This window comes from Ciona robusta, chromosome 6 (genome assembly GCF_009617815.1).
Source record: "Ciona robusta chromosome 6, ASM961781v2".
NCBI classification, from domain to species: Eukaryota; Metazoa; Chordata; class Ascidiacea; order Phlebobranchia; family Cionidae; genus Ciona; species Ciona robusta.
This window is the reverse complement of record NC_143240.1, coordinates 2430723-2442441: the sequence shown is the minus strand read 5'-3', so window position 1 is coordinate 2442441 and position 11719 is coordinate 2430723. Positions and strand designations below refer to the sequence as shown.

At 32.6% G+C, this 11719-nt stretch overlaps 1 protein-coding gene across 1 annotated transcript; it reads left to right on the top strand.

The window, feature by feature from the left end:
* The first annotated feature begins 256 nt into the window (after nt 1-256).
* LOC149734884 (ribosomal protein S6 kinase alpha-3-like) lies at nt 257-11615 on the top strand. Its single transcript, XM_089880344.1, has 17 exons — nt 257-432; nt 980-1018; nt 1556-1694; nt 2560-2697; nt 3606-3792; nt 5532-5712; nt 5847-5917; nt 6321-6404; nt 6751-6923; nt 7233-7402; nt 7715-7837; nt 8044-8130; nt 8532-8693; nt 9029-9190; nt 9526-9720; nt 9860-10023; nt 10187-11615. The coding sequence occupies exons 1-17, from the start codon at nt 364-366 to the stop codon at nt 10284-10286; spliced, it is 2244 nt and encodes a 747-aa protein (XP_089736470.1). The 5' UTR covers nt 257-363; the 3' UTR covers nt 10287-11615.
* Nucleotides 11616-11719: the final 104 nt, after the last annotated feature.

The window sequence follows — 11719 nt, the reverse complement described above, 5'->3', positions numbered from 1 at the left end:
AACTTCTTTTGAGTTAAAAAATAAGTTCTTCAGTAGTTTTATTGGTATAACTTCAAATTATATAGTATTATACATCTATGTGCCTCTTTTGTTTTTAACTAAGGCCATTTTAATGTGTATATATATATATATATATAGATATATCGTAATGTTTAGAAAAATAGTGTTAAAAACGTTTCAAGTAGTGTTTTAATATGAAGAGTGTAAAAGTACCGGAGTGGCTTTTAAAAACCTCTAACGACACTCGTAAAAAATGACATCATTTATTGTTTTACAGATCAGATAGAATTGAATAGACTTAAATATACCGTGTAGTTACTTTTATTCGATTCTAGTACCAGTTAATACAACCTGTGAGCCAAAATGCCTTTGGCTCCTTTCGGAAATGCTCCGTTTGTTAATTCAGCGAATACTCAGCCTCTCACAGAAGAGGTAAGTAAAATAAACCATGTGTGGGTAGGACTACTTTCAGTGTTGCACGTAGTACTGCATAGAAATTTTCAGTGTTGCACATCAAATTTTTATTAATTTTTAACAGAGTTCTTTTAGTGTTGCATGTTTTTTTTTCTGCATTTCTAGTAAAATACTATATTGTGTAAAAGTTAGGTTGCACAAATTTCTCAGGGTTGCACATTAACTTTTTTATTTATTGTCAACATTAATTTGTAGCTGGTAAAATACTCTATAACATTACTTTTTCCATTTAATTTCAGCATAGTTACCAATACAGCAGTGAGAATATAATATAGCTGTTATTGGGTTTGGTAATTAAGCTAGACTAGAAGTATTTACAGTGTTCCCAGCTGTAAATTTTTACTTGCCAACAGATATGTTGCTCAAATTCAGTTTTACATTTTAAAAATATTTGTGCAACACTGTAATTGGATCAATGCCAATTTCTCATAAGTATTGTGCCTTGTGAGTGAAGAGAAAAATTTCTGTGTGTTTGTTATTTTTTGACTTGTGTTCTGTTTTATAGCAAGAGGATGAAATGGCTGTAGACACGGTGGAGATTAAGGTAAGACAGGGTTTATACTTAATTTAAACTATTTAGCCTATATATATATTAGGGTGGGGAAGACAGGACATCTTTAGCACATATTATCCAAATATCCTGATCGTATTTTAAACAATTTACAACGGTCCATGGGAGTCGTGAGGTTATGGTTTTATAATTCTTTGAATGTTCTTTGTTAACTACCAAATAGCATTTATTACAATCTTTTTACACTCACTTAAACATAGGAAAATTATTTATCTTACGGCACGGAATACACATTTTAAAATTAAACATGGTATATAAACTTTACAACTATGACTGTAGCTGCATTTAAGCAATGTCACCTTAGATTTTGTTTAAAACAAAAACTAAACAATTGTAACATACTATATAAATAAGTCCCTACTAAATTATTTTTAACGAATTTTGTTTTTTTCTGCTGCTGTTCTAGGATGAACAAAAAAATAATAACTAAACAATTGGTAAACAATACTAACATAACTATACAAAAGAGTTCGTTCTAACTAACTTAACTCTGTTTGCTTTTGTTTTTAGGATGAACAGATGCACGAGATAGAAATCAAAGAAAATACGATCAAGGGTTGTCAGAAAGCTGATCCGAGTCAGTTTGAACTTCTTAAGGTCCTGGGACAAGGCTCTTTTGGGAAAGTTTTTCTTGTGCGAAAAATTGTTGGTAAGTCACATAATAAAGTGTTGCTAATATTGTTCATAAGCTGCAAAATACGCCTTCGTGCCACGCATTTTATAGGTCTAAAAGAAATTTAGAAATTTTATGCTGTTGGTGTTGACCCAGGCATACTTAAAGTGTAAAAATAATCTTTTTTTAAATTTATCTATAAAATTGCTTTTTAAGAGTTTTTTTTTTAATTGCTATTTATAATTTAAATATATTTGTTCAAACTTGTTTGACTTTGAAAATGTAGATTTACTTAAATTTTAAAAAAGGGAAATAAAATATAAAAACATGAATAGGTAAATTGTTTGACAAACCATTTATTTGTCTTGTTTTCTGTGGTATCAAGTGACTATAATGTTTTGAACCTTACAGAAGTTACAGAAGTACTTCTATTTGTGTTCAAACAGTAACATTACACCTGTTATTATGTGTAGTAATTGTACACTAAGCTGTATTAAGCACTGTATACCTATTCTCAAATTGCCTGTAATTAGGTTTAATACAGCTAATTAACAAGCAACTTTAAGTTTTATGAAAATCCAAATTTACTGCTCAAGGCATTACTTAATCACTCAAGTACTGTTAAACTGTCGGTCTTCTGCTACTCCTCTAAATACATAGTAGGGTGGGGGAAGATGGGATACCTGTAGCACATATTATTCAAATATCCCAATCGTGTTTTAAACAACTAACAACGGTCTATTGGAGTCGTGACTCGTGAGGATAAGGTTTTTTCTTTGAATACTCATTGTTTACTTCCAAATGGGATGAGAAAATGGAATAAAAAGGTGTCCCATCTTCCTTTACTAATTTACTATATATATTTATAAAAAATCAATTCATTTTTATATTAATTTTTTAGGTAATGACCGTCACCAGTTATATGCCATGAAAGTTTTAAAGAAAGCAAAACTGAAGGTCAGAGACAGAGTTCGAACTAAAATGGAACGAAATATATTGGTTGATGTAAACCATCCTTTTATTGTCAAGGTTTACTATGGTAAGTTTGTTGTATGTGTTTCTATGAGGGTACGTTCTTCAGTGAGGCACACCTGAGGCCTGGGATGTAGGCTTATTGGTCCCAGTCTGTTCTATTCTATGAGGGTGAGGTCTTCAGTAAGACACACCTTAGGCCTGGGATGTGGGCTTATTGGTCCCAGTCTATTCTATTCTATGAGGGTAAGATCCGACCTTGGATGTATGATTTTCATTATATTTTAACAATTTTATGCAATATATGTATTCAGAACTAAAATATTTCGATACAAAAAAATGAAAATAATGTAATCTATATATATATGTAAAATATAATTTTGATACATACATTAGTTTTAATTTTTTTTACAGCCATAAGCCAAGCCTATCTACACACACACTTGCGCATAATGCAGTATTGGCTATTATATTACCTGCGGCATAGTGATAACACAGTTAATATAACAAATAGGAAAGGGGTCATATTTCTTGCTACAGATTTGTTTAATAATTCATACAGTCTAATACTGATGCCACCACCCATATGGAAACTGTTATAAGGCCTGTTTTAAACATTCTCTATCTGTTTACTATAGTGGTGTTACCTTGGCCTGTGGGATAACTTGTGTAAAAATTACATGATATTGTACGTATAATTATATTTTCTACTTTCTACGTTTCTAGTAAACATTACATGTACAGTTTTATATATATGTTTAATATTTTTTTTTAAATGTGTAGCCTTGTCAAGGCAAAACATTAAAAAGTATATATATATATATATATATATATATACTTATTTTTCCTATCGTTTTAAATTATTGGTAATCTTTACAACTCCCATAGACTGTTGTTAGTTCCTATATATTTTCAGAAAATGTATACCTTTTTCTGTGCAAAACATTTAAAATTAAACATTCCCGTTTTTTTCAGCGTTTCAAACGGATGGTAACCTTTACATGGTGCTTGCCTATCTTCGAGGAGGTGACCTGTTCACTCGTCTATCTAAGGAGTTGATGTTCACTGAGGATGACGTGAAGATTTATCTCGCTGAGCTCGCTCTTGCTCTCGATCATCTTCATTCACTTGGGATTATTTACCGGGACTTGAAACCGGAAAAGTAAGAGATTTTGTTTAGGTTTTAAAATTAGAAGAAAAAATTTTAAAGAAAAGTAAAACACATTTACTGGGTTGTAAAACCTGAAGGGTAAAAGTAGTTTTTAAGGTTGAAAAATTAGAAGAAAAAAGTTGAAAAGTTGTGAAAAGTAATTTTTATCCGAAAATTTTTTTTTCGAAAGTTATGAATTTATTAATTATTCCAGGGGTTTGTTTTACTATTTTGTTTTTTTTGGCACAGATGATCCAGAATATTTATTTTAATATTTCATATGAATAACTCGTTAAATTTTAAGAGACAGCAGTTAAACTTATGGTCTCATTGTCTATTGGGAGTTTAGAAGCTTTATAGCTTTATAATAAAAAAATCTTCATTTTGTAGCCTTATAATGGTAATTGACTTTATAAACTATAAATCATTATAATAAGCTTGTAGGTTTGCAATATAATACGCTGTCGTTTTGTAATTGTTTCCTTAACTGTTGTCTTTATATACAACTGATTTGCATAACGTTGCACTCATTTGAATATACACAATATGTGTACTATCTTATTGGCTATAGTAATTCAATTACCTTTTGGTAAGATTTCAATATGCAAGGATGTAATGTCTAATGTCAATCATACTTATTACAATTCTTATGCCTGTTCAATTTAAAACAGGAAGTGCTCCTGGTTACTTCCATCATTTAAAATATCTGGCAAACAGTATAAAGTATTTTTCTAAGTTGTATCTGCAAATAATGAGTTTTAAAAACAATAACTATGTTTTAGTCTAAATTGGGGCCGGTACAAATGGGTCTATTTTGATACGCTGGCAATAAAAAGAAGGTTTAGTGATGTAATGGTAAAAACACTACAAATTTCATATTTGTTGAGTTTTGCAGGTTAAAATTTACTACAATTTTTATTTGTAGTAAGTTATAACTATAAGACGCACCATAAATGCTACATAATACATAGGAAACACCCAAGGAGCATATTTATGTCGTGAATATGACGTACATGGTACAAAAACATAAAAACTTTCGCCATGAAATGACCAATTCATTGCTCATAACATGCCTGTTTTTACAGTGTTTCCAAACAAAAGTTATTAGATATACTAAATATATTCCTTTTAAATCTAGTCATCACTGGAATTTTTGTCCATAAAAAAAATCTGTTAAATTTCATGCAGTGTTACCAGTCAAAAATGTAGAATTAAAAAAATTCAAATTGGTTTAATATATTTCCAAAAAGTCTAGTCATTGGTAAAAAATTACTTTGCAAAGAAAAACTAAAATTTCTTGCAGTGTTACCGGTCAAAAAGTTAAATATTTAAAATGATCATCACTGCTACAAAACTCATATTTAGTCACTGTTTGAGTAAAAAAAATTATCAGGAAAGTGGAAACACTGTTTTTACGTTTCAATTTCACCACCTCTCAAAACAGGAAATACTTTAGTAATTTATTTTCGCACAAATTTTATTAGAAACTGAATACAGACAATTCTAAGAAATGAAATACTGTAAACTTAATCAGAAATTGATGTAGATCTACTAATATTCTTTTGTAAGAAAACATATGTTGTAGTCTTAATTTAATTGGTAATTAATGTAACCCTACTTAAAACAGTATAATAACATTGTGAAAATGTAGTTACACTTCTGTTTGTCAAACATAGGGAATCTCATTGATTTTTTAGAAAAGTTTTGGAATATTTCCATCTATACCCCCTAATTATCTCACATTCCCACAGCATCTTACTTGACGTTGACGGCCATATCGCCCTCACTGATTTCGGGTTGAGTAAGGAGTCCACAGATGGCTCAGAGAAGGCGTATTCATTCTGTGGCACGGTGGAATACATGGCACCTGAGGTTGTCAATCGTCGCGGTCATGACCACTCCGCAGATTGGTGGTCGTTTGGTGTCTTGATGGTTAGTTTGTGTTTTTTTTTTATTTCGACAGTGAGCATGAGGTGTATGAATACACCATGTGTGTCGGGTGTATAAGAAGACGCCCATGCTATTATAACATAAGACTCAAATATTAATTCTATGTTTTCCTCTAGTATGAGATGCTGACTGGCCAACTCCCTTTTCAAGGCAGAGACAGGAAAGACACAATGACTCAGATTTTGAAGTAAGTTTAATAAGTAAATCTTCATAAATCAGCAATAACAAATACAGGACAAGGGTGACGTTTTAAATTTTTTGCTAACTTTGGGCTAACATTACCAAAATGGAGTTTTGCATAGTTGTAAAACATGCGAAACCTTTATATGCTGAATGCATATTACCTTGGCTTTGCTTGTTCATCAGTATATCAGTTATATATGTAGTGGGCCTTTGGTAAACTCTTTGTGGTCCCGGTTTGGAAAGCCCTGATTTAAAGTATAGGTTCTATTCAGTACGTTAAGATCCTTAAGGACCTGGATTTAGGCCAGATTTGACTCATTACACCAGAAAGTACAAGTTGCTGTAATACTTTATTTATATATATATATTATATATATATATCAATTTTTCTTGTTACTTTTTTTAAGGGCAAAGTTAGGTATGCCACAGTTCTTGAGTCCTGAAGCACAAAGCTTGCTAAGAATGCTGTTCAAACGAAACCCAGCCAACAGGTAACAGTCATGTAGCATTAAAATATTTATACATACATAGGTTCTTTGTTTACAAAAGAATGTAAAACATTTTTCCCATTTTTCGTCTTTTTTCCTAATTCTTCTTCTTCTTATTTGGCACACTTCTATCCCACTTTTTTTTGTAAGATTCTCTCCTTTTTCTCATGTTTTTCCATCGCATGTGTCCTTTTTATGTTTTCTCTCATATGAAACTTTATTCATCTCTTTTTCTAATATTTTCATCTCTTTTATTTTCCCCTTTTTTTCTGAACTTCTCCGTTTTTGTAAATTTTTTCAATTTACTTCTCTTATTTCCCTTTTTCTAACCCTCTCTCCTTTTTCCCAGATTGGGAAGTGGGTCAGATGGAGTGGAAGAGATCAAGAGACATCCCTTCTTCAGCGGAATCGATTGGAACCGTCTCCTCCGTAAAGACATTGATCCTCCATTTAAACCATCTGCATCAAGAGCGGAAGATGCAACTTATTTCGACTCCGAGTTCACCTCTAGAACACCAAGAGGTAATTACACGTCAAATAGTCAAAAAAAGATAAAAAGTTATTCTATTCTGTATGGGTGGGGTCCTATGAGGACCTGGGATTTAGGCCAGATTTGGCCCACTACCGACACCCTTGAACGTACGGAACCTGCTCGTTATAGAGAAGGTTTTTATTCTTTATTTGACTCGATCTTCCTGACCAAGTCACATTTTCTGTCTCAATTCTTGGCTCGCAGGCCTCTATTTGCCAACTCGTTCTCACGTGATTCGCTATTATTAAAACCTAAAAAGTTATTACAAAGACCCTCAAAAAATCCTTATTTCCTCCCAGATTCACCTGGAGTGCCTGCCAGTGCGGCAGCTCAACAATTATTCCGAGGATTTTCGTTCGTGGCTCCCATTATTGAAGAGGATGCTGTTGGAACAGCTCAAGAAGAAGTCAAGAAAAATCCAGCAATTCCTCAAAGAGATCTTTCGGGGACAGCTTTGCTAACTAACAGGGTGTGTTATGTGCTGTTTTTGTGTTTTTAAAAGGTCGTATGCAGACCTGGGGTGTAGGCTTGTTGGTCCCAGTGTATTTCATTCAAAGGCATCACGTTTTTTTAATCTGGGTTGACATTGCTAAAATGCTGTTACACTCATATTTGTGAAACATAGGAAACCTGAATGATTAATGTAGTGAATGCAATATACTTTGGCCCTACTTGTTTATATAGACACCTAACAGCAGAGTATAGCTGTATTAATGCATAAAACTGGGGTGATAAAACACGCTATATCACACTAACTTATAACCTATAACTTAATATCTAGTTAAACAATTCACCCAAGAAGTTTTACGACGAATATGACGTGAGAGAAGAAATTGGAATTGGATCTTACTCTGTGTGCAAGAGGTGTATTCATAAGGGGACTAAGAAAGAATACGCTGTCAAGGTAGCTTAACTTTATAATTTACACTGAAATTTAGATACTTGTTGGTTTTAGTAGTTTTTTTTATCGTTTTTTTTTTTAATTTTATGCTGCTTTGCCTATGTTTTTTACATTGTTTTAATGTTTTTTTGTTTCGATTTTTTTTTGGTCAAAATTTTAATAAAATGTTGTCTTGCATTTATTATCATGTAATGGTATATTTTGTGCAGATTATTTTCAAGAATAAGAGAGATTGTGAAGAAGAAGTTCAGATTCTACTTAGATATGGCCAACATCCTAATATTATTACTCTCAAGGTAGGTGGTGGTTATAACTGTAACTTTTAATAATTTGTGTTCTAGTTGAAAATTGTCAACAAAATGCGCAATTTTAATGTAGTTTTGCAAATTTTAAATAAAAATACAAATAGAGAAAGTAAACATCTAAAACTGTAAAAAATGCTCAAAAACATAACTTAAACCTTATGAATGAATGTAACTTATTTATCCCTTCTTGACAGGGCAACGACAGTCATTATAACATTTTTTGTTGTTTCGTTTCATACACCTCGTGTTTGCTTTTAGGTTACCACTTATGTAAATTTGTGGGGGATTAAATATTGTTTTGTTTTTTGCCTGTACAAGTCACCCGTTGTAAGTGATTTATTAAAGTTACTTAAATTTCCATTAAACATCTTAAAAAACACTATTTTTTCCAGGATGTATTTGATGATGGGCAGCACGTGTTCTTGGTAACTGAGCTCATGAAAGGGGGAGAATTACTCGATAAAATATTACGACAAAAGTTTTTCACTGAGAAGGAGGCCAGCGCTGTGCTTAAAACTGTGGCGAAAGTTGTGGTGTACCTGCACAAGAATGGGGTAAGAAAATCAGTAAATTTTAAATGAAACTTATTAATCATAGCATGTAGGTTAACAACAGTCATTTTAATATAAAGAAAATAAAAATGAATGTAACTTTCGGCAATGACGGTCTTTTAGATTTTTTAATAAACTTGGTTTGAAAACAGTTATTTATTTTAAGGTTTCCGTGTAGCATAACTCTACCACTAGTTTGTGCACTTGTACAATATCATAAAAATAGCATAACTACATTACTAGTGAAGCCTCCCTGGATAGGAGGTGAAACATTGTAAATACAATATGTTTTTCCATACCAGATGAACCATTGAAAGATTACTTACATCATTTAACAGGTTGTGCATCGTGATTTAAAACCAAGCAACATTCTTTATGCTGATGAGACAGGCAACCCTGAATCTCTACGTGTATGCGACTTTGGATTTGCCAAACAACTTAGACACGACAATGGACTTCTTATGACGCCATGTTATACGGCAAATTTTGTGGCTCCAGAGGTATTTTGACTTTTGTTACAAATTATAAATTTTTAGGGTTTTGGTTTTGTATGTTCTAAAAAAGTTACCTAATTATAGTTAAGCTGTTTACTGTGTTTTTTTTGCTTACTGTTTAATGTCTGAAAAAAAACAAATTTAATGTTTTCTGTAAAAAGAAATGTTTATACTTTATGCTATTGCATTCTATCGATATAAAAAGTTTATTTATTTAAATAAATGATGAAGAAAATATGCATGTCATTATGTCAATATGTATTAAACTGTCATTTTTCCTTGTAAAAAAAACTTATTTTCCTTGTATTTTTTACTAATACCCTCTTTCCTATTCCATCTAGGTGCTAAAGAAAAAGGGTTATGATGAGGCTTGTGATATCTGGAGTTTGGGTGTCTTGTTATACACCATGTTAGCTGGTTATACACCATTTGCTAATGGCCCAGATGACACACCAACTGATATTTTGAAACGCATTGAAACTGGAAAGTTTAATATGTCGGGTGGAAACTGGAAAAGTGTCTCGGAAACTGCAAAGGTATGTCAGTTTGTCATAGGCATTTTGATTCTTTTTTTTATAAAAAAATCCAAAATTTTCCATGTGGAAAAATGATTGTTTTATAGAGGAAAAACCTAATTTTTTCCATAAAAAATAATAAAAAACGTGTTTTTTCCAGGATCTGGTGCGTAGAATGCTTCATGTTGATCCTAACCGTCGATTGTCAGCTCCGCAAGTCCTCATGCACTCATTTATCGCTCGACCAGACCAATTGCCCGAGTTTCATCTCAACCAATCAAAGGATTATAAATTTGTCAAGGGTGCCATGTCTGCTATGTTCAGGTGAAATATCAAAATTTATTTACATTATAATTTTTTATACAGTTTCTTGTATTATTCCATTAGTTTTTGGGGGCTGTTTTTTATATCCTCATTTTTTGATGTCTTTAAACCCGTTTAAACCTTCCTGTTTTGACCATCATTTTGACGAAATGTTTTATTTCAGTGCTGCACGTTCACATAAACCACTGAACCTGAATCCTGTTGGGACATCACTGCTTGCACAGCGCCGTGGGGCCAAAAAAGTCACTTCCACAGCCCTTTAAGATGGTACCCCATTAGGGGAATAAAGGGGTCTCGAAAAAAATATGGGGGCTATGATTACCCTTTAGAAACCCCAAAATTAGGGGAATTTCCCTACAGCTTAATCATTTGAAGGGTAAACCCCTAAAGTGAACCCCTGTGCCATTTAACGCTCAAATTGTCTGCCTTACATTATTTCTATGTGGATCTCGCTGCAGCCCGTTACTAACCCATATTAAAATTCGATTCCCTGTGCCCTCTTTTCCACAGTAGATAAACTGTACAGTGTGTCCAGGAATTGATAAGGGGAAGGTATTACTATATTTTCAAAGCTTTTTTTAGGTCATTCGCGAAAACCAAGTTGGCGAAATGAACTGTAATTATTTCATGCCTTATTTTTCACAAAAAGATGGGCCCCAGAACCCCCTCCTAAATACGTTCCTGATATGCTGTACATTGTGGTTCTATTCCAGTGCGTTTTGTATCCGTAGTGGCCTCTGATAATTGTTTTGTATAGACTCCCTTGAAAAATTGTAATTACTTGACTATTAGAAGTATTACCCTTTGCCCTTGCCTATGTATGGCAAGACCCACGGTTTTTTAAACCGTTTCTGATTTTGTGCGAAACTCCTTTTTTTTTTGCTGTACATTTCAACAATCGTGACTTTTGACACGACTAATTACTTTTTCAGTACAAATCATGGCGAAAAAAATCATTTTTTGTTCATTTTCAGTTTCACACAAATCAATATATTTGTTATTTGGTAAACCATGTTTTTGTGCAATTTGGGATTTTCGGTCGTTGTATGAGTCAAAATTTCGATGTAATTGTGGCGCCCATTAGTTGCAGCACTTTGTACCGTATTTGCACGCCTGTTCAAGCACCATGGATATCTTATAAAACGCCAGATAGCATATCTGAACAGCATTGAATTGTTAATACCATGTCATTTTTATAATGGTTCAAAAATTTCTGAATTTTTTTTCTAATTTGCCACTGGTCATTGATACCTTAAAACCTTCAAAACTTTTTCTTTAAACAAGTAAAATTGTTGTTTATTTAAAGAAGTTTTCAGAATCTACCAACCTTAGAGTTAAACAACTGTTAGTACACTTTCTGTGCGAATGGTACATTATCTCTCTTAAACATTCGCTTATAAGTGTAAAAGGACCAAATTTTTTATCGCCCTTTTCTCTTTTTTGTTCACAGTGCCCTAATGTTAAAATAGCGTTTTTTGTTCCATTTTCAAGCCTGTTTAATTGGGCCAGCAATGCGGTCACGTATATTCCATTTTGAGATTAACAGGTATTCTTATATGCAGCTATGACTAAATAAATTTGGAAAAACTTGAGCGATTTTTCTTGTATTGAAGGTGTAGAAACATTCTTTAAATTAAAAATGTTTTCTCTACAAATTCTCGAAGCTTTTTTGCAACTTGTGTATGCAGTGGTTAAA